The sequence below is a fragment of the Erpetoichthys calabaricus genome, chromosome 2 (genome assembly GCF_900747795.2).
Source record: "Erpetoichthys calabaricus chromosome 2, fErpCal1.3, whole genome shotgun sequence".
Classification (NCBI taxonomy): domain Eukaryota; kingdom Metazoa; phylum Chordata; class Cladistia; order Polypteriformes; family Polypteridae; genus Erpetoichthys; species Erpetoichthys calabaricus.
The window spans coordinates 135,448,330-135,462,257 of record NC_041395.2 but is presented as its reverse complement, the minus strand read 5'-3'; the positions used below and the strand labels follow the sequence as shown (position 1 = coordinate 135,462,257).

At 37.2% G+C, this 13,928-nt stretch overlaps 1 protein-coding gene across 1 annotated transcript; it reads right to left on the bottom strand.

Annotated features, from left to right (window-relative positions):
- Positions 1-851: 851 nt before the first annotated feature.
- On the bottom strand, positions 852-7,180 carry LOC114643469 (succinate receptor 1-like). The gene is made up of 2 exons (XM_028792049.2): positions 7,111-7,180; positions 852-2,862 (listed from the first exon to the last, which is right to left on the bottom strand). The coding sequence occupies exons 1-2, from the start codon at positions 7,111-7,113 to the stop codon at positions 1,906-1,908; spliced, it is 960 nt and encodes a 319-aa protein (XP_028647882.1). The 5' UTR covers positions 7,114-7,180; the 3' UTR covers positions 852-1,905.
- Positions 7,181-13,928: the final 6,748 nt, after the last annotated feature.

The window sequence follows — 13,928 nt, the reverse complement described above, 5'->3', positions numbered from 1 at the left end:
AAATGAGGAATAAACTCCAGACACACTCCAAAATAATCTTAAATGGCAGCAGATCCTAAAAGCTGCATATTGTGGCATGGACTCAGTAGACATTTTGTATTTAGTTCACCTCTTCTATTCAGTTCAGCATTAGAATAATTGATTTTTTGCAAATAAATTAATAATAGACTTATTATTTTTTATATTATGATACATCAATGTTTAACAAAGTATAACAAATGTAATATATAAATTGTAATTGTTCAGATAATAGGAAGTTTTTCTTAGAAAAAAGCACAGTTAATATTCCAAAGAAAAAAAAAAGTCTGGAAAGGACCAAAGCATTAAAGACATTCAGATTTTCAAATTTACACAAAAACCCTAATTTCTTTTTTATTAATTTGACATTTTTTAGGAAAAAGTTAAAATAATAACATCTAATTTAGCTCACTCCAGGATGTTGAGGCTACTCCTGCAACTTTACACGATATGCATCAGTTACTGCTGACACATTTGTGTAGTGATTTGCATTTCGTTGATAGGATCAGTTCAGATTTCCAAAAAAAGAAAATGCAATTAGAAAGGGATTGCTTCTTAGGCACTAAGTCAGCCCTTAGTAGCTGACCTCTTCTTCAAGGAAATGAAAAAAGTAGAGTATAAAGTGAATAATTGAATTTTGTGGCTGTATTAAATGATTGAAAGATACAGTAAAGAATGCCTGTAAGGCTTCTATAATTGTAATAGTTTATGCCTCTTTATTGAAAGAAATAATGTTGGAAGTCATAAATGAAATAAATGCCAACCTGGAATTTTAGATATTTGTGGGTCATGAAATGAGGCTGGCTGCAGAAATGAAAGACTAAGGAACATGACACCAGAAATCATCAGCATTTAGCAATGTAAAGTTTTTTTAATCACGTTGCATACCATAAACACACAGACATATTCTTATGTTTTACAAATGCTTATATTGATCATATAATAAACAATAAAACAATGGTTACTGTCTGACTGAAAACTGAAAATAATTATCTGAAGAACATACGAGGTATGCACAGAAGCAATTGTTGGCCACTTGTTTTTTTACCTTGCATTCACGATATAAACTTGTTTAAATCTATCCTTTCATCCTTCCATCCACCCATCTATTAATTATCAATAGTTTTCTAATCTGCTTATCCATTTCAGAGTCATGGCAAGCCAGATCCTATCCTGGCAGCCCTGGGCACAAGATGGAGATTCTGGATGGGGTGTGAGTCTGTCACAGGACTCTCTCACACATGTCCACACTTACTTCCAAGTTAGAGTGCCAATTAGCCCAACATACATGTATTTTGGATGTGAGAGGGAAACTAGAGTATGCAGTGGAAAACCCTTACAGACATAGTGAGAATGAGTGTACTCAACATTCTGCAGACAGTGTCCGAACTGAAATTTGAAAAGTAGGACTAAACACTGTGCCATAATTCCACTTTAATTATTTCTATATTATCTTATTTTTCTAAGCACCTTTTACTAATGAAGTGTAAATGCATCAGCCTATCCCTGAGTCCACATTCTTTAACCACTCTTTCTAGTTCAAGGTTCTGGATAAATTAAAGAATATTCCTGCAACACTGGGCATGAAGCATGTACCAGTCCTGCATAAGAGGCTAACAAGGGCATACTCACAGACTTGACTAATCAGAGTTGGAAGTTAACTCAAAAGACATTACTGAGATGAAGGACATTTCCATCTTCTATAATAGAAGAAATGGGTATAGTTCTGAAGAAAGAAAGAAAATAAAAATAGAGATTTCTTATTTATTGCACAGTGTCATAAAGCAAAAATAAAGCTTTTTTTAACAGCTTTTTGATGACACTCAATTTTATAATTAATTCTTCAACAAAGCATATGTTTAGAAGATCATGGCCATCAATATATGCCTACATCTGACTCTGTTTTTCTTGGATCCTTGTAAACATTGCTCTTACTTTACTGAAAAGTGATTCTCTTAATCGATCACCCATCAAAAAGTAAAAAAGGGGGTTAATAACACTTTGAAAAAATGCAAGAGGTCTTGTTACAATGTACAGACTATTAATTATAATCCGATCACATCGGGAATACTTTGCTAAGTTTACTCTGGATGCAATGCGGACATTCCTCATGATATGATATGGCGTTTGAAGCACTATGAAAACAATGACAATTGAGAAAACCAGTGTCACAGGCCGCTTAAATGAGTCATTGTTCTGAAAATTGCGGTCCATGCTTTTCAGAAACTTGACAATCTTCATATAGAAAAAGCACAGGACTGTTAGGGGAACTATGAATCCTGTAAACGTGAGGCAAAGGCTGTAAATCAGGCTATGGTTGGCATTTCCAGAACTTGCAAAGTCCTTGCATGTAGTTTTGTTTGAAGAATTATTACTGTCAACAAGGAAAGTTAAGATTGGCATAATCTGAAATGTAACCACAATCCAAATCAAGGCAGATATTACAACTGCAGAGCTTGTCTTCTGTAAAACATGCTGTCGCAATGGATACTTAAGAAGTAGATATCTGTCAATGCTGACCCAGGTGAGGAATAAGATGCTTGAGTAAAGATCTAAGTGAAGAATGTATCTATTGCTGAAACACCAGAAATCATTTTGATGTGTTTGTTCTTGAGCATAGGTGGTAATCAAACTAGGCAGAGTGCATATGAACATTAAATCTGATACAGACAAGTTGAATAGGTAGACATTGCCACTTTTCCATTCTTTTAAACAGAAAATGTAGCTGCAGATAGCAGTTACACAGCCAACAATTCCCAAAATGAATTCAATACCATACATCGCTGGAAGATAATATCTTTTCAAAAGGTTATCCATACCCATGCAATCATTTGATGCGTTGCCCTGCAAAAAAAAAAAAAAAAAATGGAGCCATATTACAATACATGTTGATCCAAATGATACTGCCTTGTGAATATACTGTAATTTCATCTCTTGATTTAAGAGCAGCTGTTGAAAAACTAATAAAAGAGTGCTTTGGTTATTACTTTTTTTCAACCAAACTCTTAAGGCACAACATGTTATTTGACTGATGCTTAATTAGTCTATTGAATGTTTGCTCTTAACAAATAAATAAGGGTATAGAATAGTAGTGAAAGAATATGCATGGCAATTTTTAATGCACAACTACAGATAATCTTTATATTTTCAGTTGAACTATTTTTGGTCATAATGTCTGATCTATTAATTTTGTTTAGTCTTAAGTGTCAGAGTTTTTTGTAAAATAAGGGGCAAATACTTAAAATAAGATAATTGTGTTGACTGTTCAACAATATTAGAAAAGTCTAATTAAAGTAAAACTGATTAAAATTTGCTTTCAATACGCTGTATATTTTTTTTCCCGAAAAAATACCACAAAGACTAAATCTTTATTTAGTTCACACTAATCACCCGAGGCATCAAGTGCCATTACATGACCTATTTTGATCAAGAAATGGGACCAAGCATCCCTTCTGCTTCAGTTGTCTCAGGGCTGCTATACAAGGCAACAGTTGCTGATACCAAAAATTACGAATAAATTAGGTCATGACATTAAATGATAAAAACTTCAGACATTAAGAAAGACAAAAGCATATACAGTACAGAAAGCTACAAAAATCTTAATCCATATGCAATATGCAACAAAATGTAATTATTATATTTGAACATTAGAACAATTACTATAAGAACAGATCATTCAGCCCAAATAGCATCACAGAGTTTTGAAAGTCCCCTAATTACCACTATCTATCACACTGTTGATTAATTTCATGTGTCTAAAGCCTGGAAAATCTAGCCTTAACAAGTTTTCACCTGTGTCCTTATATTCTTGTTGCAGAACTTAATTTCATTTACCCATGATGCATATTGAGCCTACTGGCCTATAGTTACCTGGATTGACTCAAATACCTTTTTTATATAATGGAGCAACATTTCCTAGCTTCCTATCTGTAGGAAGTTCCCGTATTCAGCAATTTTTTTTTAAAAATCCATCAATGGTTTATATATATAAATACTGTCACACTCGTGTGCATTTCAGACAGCTTATAAAGGCTCTGGTGGTGGTAATTCCTCACCAATCCAAAGGGTAGAACTATATACTAATACCTGTTCTCTTCCTCCCTAGACACTAGAACAGATTAAACTCTGATTCTGTTGGCCAGCAATAATTGAAGAGGTTCATTGCTTTTGTGCATCCTGTCCGGAATGTCAATTGCAGCAAATTCCTTGGAAGGACCATGCTCCTCTTATTCCCTTTCCATTGATATTTGCTTTCAGCATATACTCATGCTGTTGGATTACGCTACACTATAACCAGAGGCTATCCCATTGAGAGCTGCCAATTCCATGAATATTGCATGGGAGCATGCAATATACCTGTTTGCATCCCTAAGGAAGTCAAGGAGGTTGCCAAACTACTCAAAATGAAGTTTTTGTGACTTAAAACAGGCACTTACGTCTGAACCTATTCTGTCTAAATCTAATGATATCTGCACCTATTCTATCTTAATTCTTCTGTGCCTTTTATTCTCCAGAATGACACTTTGGATACAGGTCTGGGTCCTGTATGTATTGAGCCAAAGTGTTGATGGTTTAGAACACTCTGTCATATACCTAAACTGGAAATTCCTGAACCAGGATACCAGGTATGTGGCAGTTGTACATGAAGCCTTAATGGTCAAATGTGTTATTAACCAGCTGAGGTTCTACCTGCTTAGCTGTGAGTTCACTTTGGTTGTAGCCAATGTAGTCCTCTAGTGGATGGCTTTGCATAAGGAGTCGAGTCCACTTGTCATTAGGTGGTTCTTGGACCTTCAGCCTTACAGGCTTAAAGTCCTTCATCATCAGGGCTCTCTCCATACCAACGCTGATGCCCTGTCTTGGTTTCGCAACCTCATAGTTCTATCACACACTTATGCATTGTGTACAGCTTAAAGGCTCTAGTGGTGGTAATTCCTCACTGATACATGGGGTGGTGCTATATACTAACACCTCTTTCTTTGCTCCCTCTGAAGACTGGATGATTGACACCTTTACCACCTCTGACGCATCCATCCACCTGGACCTGCCTCTTCCTGTTTCACCTGTATATAACCTGAAGTGTAGCCATCTTACGTAGTCTACTTTCAGACTCATGTCTACAAAGACATCTTTTTCTACCAAAAAGCTCTTTACTCTTTTGTATTTTCAATATACAGGGTTGCAGTTTTGCCCCAAACCTTACTTGGAGGAAGTTGGTGAAAAAACAGTTGCCGAAAATCAGAAACAAGTGAATTAACAATTCTTTACATTTATACAGCGCTTTTCTTACTACTCAAAGCGCTCTCCACGCAGGGAGGACCTGGGGTCTCCTGACTGCGAGGCAGCAGCACTACCACTACGCCACCGTGACGCTAATTAATAAATCAATCAACTGGGAAAAGAAGTCAGAGAATAACTGAAGGTCAGAATACTAAAAGAAGCAAAAAATATAAATTTCCTAGTTCAAAACATAAAAGCAAGAACTGTGGCTAGAAAACAGGCATGTGTCTAAATACTGACAGAAAAAGCAGGGACCAAATTACCACAGGAACAAAAACAAGTATTCACTGTCAAAGAATGAAGCCACTTATAAACTAATACTACAACTGTGCACAATCAACTAAAACACAAACACAAAAAATTATCGTCTGCGCATTAACACAGCCAGCAAGATGTTGCCAACGTGAACATGATGATGTCAATGTCATAATGAAAAATTAATGAATAAGGAAAGCAAAGTGCAAGTACAGTATATATACCAAATCCAAAACTGAGCATAAGAGTTTTGAATAGCTTCAAGACATATTGTTTTATTACAGCCTACTCCTAGTAGAGCTAATTATGCAACAGCAGGTGGTGTGGTGTATTGATTAACCCTTTAGACTTTGAACCCTGAATCTGAGGGTTCAAATCCCACCACTGACGTTGTGTGACCATAAGCCAGTAACGTCACCTGCCTATGCTTCAGTTGGAAAAACAGAAGGAATGTAACCAATGCAAAAAGACACTTTCCTCTCGGGGAATAACAAAGTATATCAAAATAAAAAAAAAAAAAAAATGTACCTCAAATGTTGCATGTTACCTGGGGTAAAGGCATCAACCAAACAAGTTAATAATAAATAACAATGCCTGCTTATGCATTGTTGTCTCTTGCATTTTTGCACAGTTAATGTAGTTAAATATTGCATCAGCTAGTTTTTATTAGACTGCATTTTAGAGTTTTTTGCCTCTTGGGTTCAAATAAAACAATTTAACATTGTCTTACACCATGTATGAAAAGCTGTGTTGTTCTAATCTAATTCAAGATGTAGACATGTTCTATCACTTCATATTACTTCAGTTAAGAAAGGCAGTTTATTCTATATTTCTTAAATACCAAAAGAAGATGTTTAGCACTCAACTGTGAGCCCCTTGGGGTTTATTTTTTCCAAAATTCTTTTTTTTTTTTTGCTTTTCTGCCATTAGTATTTTGTCTTTCTTCAGTTACTCTTGTTTTCTTTTGATTTTTTTATTCAATACTCTGAGGTTCATATTAATGCAAAACATACTTTACACAAAATGAATCAGTCTTTTGGTTTAACACATTTAATATGTTTACTTCTATACAAAAAAAACAACCACAGAATTCATCCTGTACAGCAATTTATAATAATTTACTGTATGCACTTTGGAAAGCATAATGTGCTGAGGTTTGTGCTGCTCCACAAACTGTTTAGCTGGTGACTCTGAATTGTCAAAAGTGTAGTTTTACTTTACTATTTGAATTATACAGCAAAAGAAATATGCCATATAACTTGTTATGAATTATTGTAAACTTTGGTATATTATTGTTTATTTTGACAAAAATGTGAATTTCATTTAGCCTTTTTGCTGTTGAAATCTCACAGTTTAAATTGAATTTTATTACCACAAGCTCCCATTAAGAAGTCTCTTATAACGTGTATTATCACATTTTGTAGTAGTATCTCATTGCAGTAAATAATTGCTTTGCCATAGTTTATACATATATCCATCAATTCAATTTGCTGAAATCCATAAACAAAGGCAAAGTCATATTCCATGCATTTAGGAAAGACAGCTAAAGTCACTTACCATTTTGTTTCACCATTAGTTCCTCTGTCTTTGGTGTTGTTGTTCTTGCTGATTATCAGTGAGAGAGCTATGATAACAAAAGCAGACAGGACTATATGCAAATAGCAGTCTGTGAGCCAAAGTAAGTATGTGTAAACAAGGTTTTTTTTTTAATAAAAATAGAAGATCAGATAGACAGAGCAGGAAATTAGTGGTCCAATTTCCAGTGGTTAAATTTCATCACTAAAAGTGCAAAGTGCATTAGTGACTCAGTCACAGCTATTTACTGATACATGTTCTATGTTTCCCTGAAGATTTATTAATTCCAAAAAAGAATAAAATTACCCCAAATGATTCCTAAAATAGTGAAATGTTTAAATCAAACAAAACAAACTGTATAAATGTGAAGCTAGCAGAGAAAAGAAAAAAACTTTACAGAACAATATTAAGAACAAGTTTAAGGAATTCAAGGCAATATACAACATGAATACATACTGAAATTCTGTTTTAATGATCAACAAGCCTGTCAGAGAGTCCAAACAAATAATGATTCTAAGCCATGGAGGCATTGGATTACTTTTGAAAATGTTTTTTTCTTTGCAAACCATTTTGATACCAATGATTGTATTTTAATATAGGCAAAATCTGCTGTTTAGACAGACGCGCAGATAGATAGATAGATAGATAGATAGATAGATAGATAGATAGATAGATAGATAGATAGATAGATAGATAGATAGATAGATAGATAGTACTTATTTTGTCCAAGGGGAAATTTTAGAAGTTCAAGAAATATACAACAGTTTATTCATTTTTATCAAGTTTTATTGAGGTTACACTTTAGATCACATTACAATAAGTAAAACATAGTTTAGTTAAGGATAAAATCAACAGAACATTTTAAACATTCTTGTTTAAAATCATTAAGTCACAGACAACACCCAGTCTCTCTTCACTATCCAGTTTAGGAGCTGTATGAATAAAAAAATATAAAGTGTCATGTATATTGAAACATCAAAAGAAATGCCTATTTTAGAACACCATTAACAAATTCTTGTCAAATTCTGAGTAAGATTAGGACCACTTCTTCTAAGGAAAATCTGTTTTTTTCTAGTTTTACATAACATAAAATTGAATATTATAATACATAACATAAAATGTTACTTTTCCATCGAGATCAGGAGAGTAAGTGAGGATTGTTCTTGTTGAGTAATATAAGTCAGAGTGTGAGCAATAAGTTGGAGAAGTAGAGGATCACAATAAACGTTTTACATATTATTATTCCATCTGGTGATATTTCAAATACTATTGTGACAGGATTTGAAGCACTGTAATAGTAAATCCAACACTATCTGACAGATAAGCTTCCCCAAAATGGTTTGATTGTTAGGTTTTCCCAAAACATGTGACCTAGAAAGCCCAATGCTTTATGGCATTATTTGCAGATAGGATCCTGTACCTAATATTTTTACAGAATTATAGTTGAGATTAAAGATGCATGCTGTGAATAGCTGAATTCTACTTCTTCTACAGTATATATTTCTAGGAGGTGCATCTTAAAAGTAATTTACAGAATCTGGAAATAAAGTACTTATGGAAAAAGTATTCGCTCCCTTCCTGATTTCCTCTATTACTGAAAATGTCTGAAAGAATGTTTTCAAGGTCTTCAGCCAAAACATAACCTTATAAAAATGACACCTGAATTAAAAAGTAAAATGTTTACCAGGTATATGTATCTTTATAAGTTGGTAAAAATTTAAGTATAGATATAGATATTAATGGGAGATTATAGAAGTGAACAATCTGTGAAACTTTTACATAAAGAAAAAAATAGGCTGTTACAGGAATATTATATTTGAAGTGTGTTCATAGAGTGCATATGCATTGTCAATATACTGTAAAGGTTTCTAAAGACATGGATACCTATTGACATCTGTGGAAAAAAAAAAAAAGATGTAATTGAACAAAATGTATGTGTGTATAGAAAATAGGACAGAGTGATGAAACTTGTTTGTGTTTTGCGTACGTGACAAGAAGCATGTATACTTTCTGGAAGTTTCTTTTGATGATGTGTGTAACAAGAAAATATACCTTTAGGGTAATGACTTTACAAAACTGGAAAAGTACAATGAGTCAGGATGCTATTTTTTGCTTACATGGTCAACGATCAGGAGATTAGAAAGGTATAAAAGAACAAGGACATCTGCGCTCGAGGCAGATGAAGCGCGGTGTCCTGGGACTGTGTTTCTCTGACATTTTACCCTTGCCTGGTATGTATTAATAAAAGGTTTTGACTAATTTTAATTTTCTTCTCTGTCTTCAGTCACAAAAAGTGTCCACAGTTTTGGCGCCCGGACGTGGGGCAAGAGACGGCCGGTCGACTCCTCCAGCGAGACCATTTCAGTGATCCGTCTTACCAGCGGACTGCCGTTAACTTGAGATATCCGGCAGCAGAGCATGCAGCTCCGGCAAAAGTTAGGACTGCCCTGTCCTGAAACAGTTCTTGCGTGAGGAGCCCCTGGTCTCCTCTTTGCTACATCCACGGTGACTGAACGGATTTCCAGACAGAGCTTGCACACTTCCAGGCTGGGGTAAGCACCGGGGGATTTCCGAATATTTTTTATTTTCTAAATAACGGGAGGGCGAGTTTCCTGTTGACCGTCTAGTCATACTCATATCTCAACGGGTTGCTTAAGGTGATGGAGACTTGACCCAAGCAGTTTGACGCATACGAAAGGTCTGACGAAAGGATACTGGCCTCACCCATATCCTAGACTCGGCTGGACGTATTGATGTAGTATTCTGCTGAACCGAATCGGACACGAAGTCACCTGAGCTGGAATCCGGGGATGTGAGCGGACAGGCTAACGGGACGAGTAACGGGGTGGTATGGAAATATAAACCGAAAAGAGCACAGATTGCAGGATTGCTGTTAGGAACGGAATGATACGTAGCGCTATGGAAAAATAAATAAATCTACATACGAAATAAGCAACAAAACCGTGTTCTCCTGGGAACTGGATCAGTTGATAGTTAGGTGTCTCCCCTTGGAACTAAGAAGGGAACAGTTTAGGTTTAGTGAGTGGCACACTTAATGCCTTGCTGATTCATACGTACAAGGGATTAGGCGAATCAGTATATAGTTGGAAAATTAAATACAGAACCCGGGAGGGCAAGGGAACATAATGGGATCACTAATAAGTAAGCCTGTTAATCGCCGCACAGGGGGATCAAAATCATTAGTGCTGGAGGGATTATTTTCGGAGGATCAACAGACGCCCCGTAAAAAATGGGTCTCCTAGAAAATTTATAGAAAAGAAGACAGGTTTAGATTTATCCTATTATTTTTTTCCCCTCCTCTTTTCCCCATTCCGATTGCCCCCCCCTGCACTACAACTAGCAGAAGTTTCCCCTGATGAATCCCCAGGCACAGATCACTATGACTCACCCTGTACTAGACAAACCCCCGTCTCCAAATGCACTCGAAGTCAAACCTCCACTCACAAACCAGCTCCAACTTTTTTCTCTTCTGATCTTTCACATTCACTTACTTGCCCTTTAATAGAAGTTCCCAATCCCCATTATAACCCTGCCCATCCAGCTGGACCCCAAAATCCCACAACAGTTATGATAAATCGGAATTGGGACATCCAAGAACTAAAAGATGTCGTGAATGCACTTCCAGATCCAAAGGAAGTAGGAGGACTAAAATTTGTTGAACAACTTGATCAATTAGATAGCATGTATAAGCCTAATGCTGCTGAATGGACCCAGGTACTTCGTCGAAAGTTTGGGACCACATGGGCCACTGTTAGCAGGGGTGTCCGCAATGACATTCCATGGGTATGGAACCCAGCTTTAACTCGAGGACAGGGGATAGGTGGAGAAGGCGAATTTAACCCACAATGGGAGGCGTTGAGACAAAATATTGCAGAAAAATATAAAAAAGGAACGGACTGGTCCCTTATTTCTGCTGCAAAACAAAAGAGAGACGAAACAGTTGATGAATGGGCACATAGGATTCAAGACCTGATGGCTAATCACTCGGGCTTGGGAAATGCTGATGACCGCACCCGAGCTGCAGTTCCACCTTTTGTTTCCGGTTTGCACTTTGATATACAAAACAAGGTCCGCACTTCCTGTATTAAATGGGAAAGTGCCACGTTTGATGAAGTCAAACGACATGCTGAACAGGCCGAATCGAACTCTCATGCCAAATTATTGGCAGCACAGATGAACTATTATACCAGGAATGCTCCTGACCAAGGTCGAGGATATGGCTTTAGAGGAAGGGGACGAGGACGAGGAAGAGGACGAGGTGGTTTTAGAGCTCCTCCTGTTGACCACACTAAGAATCCTTTTATTCCCTCTCCCTTTAATTCCAATGTTAATTCCTACTCTTGTTACGCCTGTGGTGAAACTGGACATTTTCGTCGGGAGTGCCCTCACAGACAGCAACAGCCCCCACCTCCCCTTATTCCACCTGTTTCCTCTGACACCCCTGACTAACAATACTGGCCATAGGAAAACGCTGGGACCTCCAGCCACTCTTTTCAACTACCTTTGCTCACTCATAATTCAGAGACTGATCCTTTACTGACATTGTTCGTTGATGGCACTGAGACTGTTTTCTTAATCGACACTGGTGCCACTCGCTCGCTGGCAAAGGTCCCTGCTTCGAACGAAACTGTTACTGTGCTTACTGCTTCTGGACAACCTCACCTTTTTCAAGTTTGAATCAGCTTTGTTTTTTCTGTTCAACCCCCAAGTTGTTGTGTCAAATTACCCCTTATCCCAAACCCTCTTTTGCAGCATGGACTTTAGATATTTCCCCACACACCATTCTCCTCAAAGCCCTACACTCTTTTTCCCCTTGTTTTTTCCCAATTTACAGGCCCCTGACATTTTACACTGTACTGCCCAATACTTCCCTATAGAAGTAGACACCACCTGGCTAGAATCTTTCCTTACTTCTGGTACTTGCCCCGAAACCCTTCACATCTACTGTGTTTTTATTTCATCCACAAAGGCAGCTGCTTCTGTTCATTTTACATGCTCACAGCACATATATTATCTTGGCAAAATAGTGCCTCATATTTTTTCCTTAGTTAAATCTCACACTGTTAAATGGGAGGAAATAGGACCATGGGTGGAAAAATGCCTTGAAAAAACAGACTGGTTACAAGTTACTCCAGGTATTTTTGATACTCCTGACCATTTAATAACTAAAGTAGTGTTTCAAAGGATAGCCCACTGTGAGCCTCTGGTGATCCACCCGAAATCCTCCTTCCGCCCGCACCGTGCCCAATATCCTTTGTCTCCCGAAGCAGAGGCTGGCATCTCCGCCGTACATCCCGATCTCGTCAAACGCGGTACCGCCGATGGACATGGACCGTCATGCCTCAGGGATACAGAGAAGCCCTTTGTGTTTCTGGTTAAGCTCTTGCCCAAAAATTTGGACGGCGTCTGGCCGGAAGTAGTAAATTTAAACGGCGTTTGGCCGGAAAACAGTATGTAGATGGAAATCGCGACGGAAGAAAATTGTACAATAGACACCCAGAAATTGTTGCTGTTTCTGTGGGAAAATGGCCATAAAGTTTCTAAAAGTTAAGCTGCAGCTAATCAAAACAACTGTAAAATCGCATTACAGCCACTACAGACAGTGGGTTCTAAATTTTACTGAAAGAGCACAGCCGTTGCAACAACTGGCTGAGAAGGCTCTGTAACCTCAAAATTTACTCTTTTATCTGCGCCTGCGCTAGGTTTGCCTGATTATTCTCGTCCATTCACTTTGTTCGTGGACGAAAAGCAGGGATTTATGAATTCAGTACTGATGCAACAACATGGAGATAAACAAAGACCGGTGACTTATTTTTTTTTCTAAAACAAAACTGGATCCAGTGGCCGCAGCATTTCCTCCGTGTCTTCGTGCTGTGGCTGCAATAACAGAAGCTGTATTAGCAAGCACGGATGTAGTTCTCATGAAATTTCTTCTGTCTTTTTCTTTTTTTTCTTGTGACGTGTGTATTTGAGAGGCTGTTTTATGTTTGTTTGTCCTGAAGAGTGGAACTTGCTTTTCTTCAGAGTCCATTTGTTTCTGTTTCCTTTGCTGCATTGTTTCCAAATATAGTGTAAATATAGAATAATACTGGGGTGAAGTGTGTTGAAAATGGTATGGGTGATTTTGTGTGTTATAGAGTGTATTAAAGGGATCCCTATGAGTATCAGAATGTACTCTGTACTTTGTCAAATGTTACAATTGAAGAATGGAGCACCCTCAACCAGTTACGCAGTGGTCCAAGGGGACCGCCTGCTGGAAGCAAATCAAATTTCATCAAGCTAAGTGCACAAAACAGCTGAACTCGTAGCACTCACTCAAGCATGTCAGCTGTCCGAAGGGAAGATCGTAACAATTTATACAGATTCCAGGTATGCTTTTGGAGTCTGCCATGATCATGGAACACTATGGAAACTAAGGGAATTTAAGACCAGTCCTGGAGAGCTCTAACTAAAAACTGAAAAAGATAATTATCGATTTGTGTAATTGGTTTAGCGCAAATGAATTGTCTCCACTTTTGTTTAAGGCTTGTAAATATACAAAAGTATTTTTCCTTTTAAACCCTGATCAAGTTTGAAGGGAAAATGCTCTTTTAATAATATTGCATGAGAAGGGAGACAAGTTTTTTGGCGATAAGCGGAATGTGTCTAATTGTGATATGAATGTGTGTCTAATTGTAATATGAATGGAAGTTGTGTATTTTAGGTACTATAAAGGAAGAGCATGGTGACGCAGTGGTCAGCACACTTGATACGAATAAAGGTTCAAGCACGTATGTTTT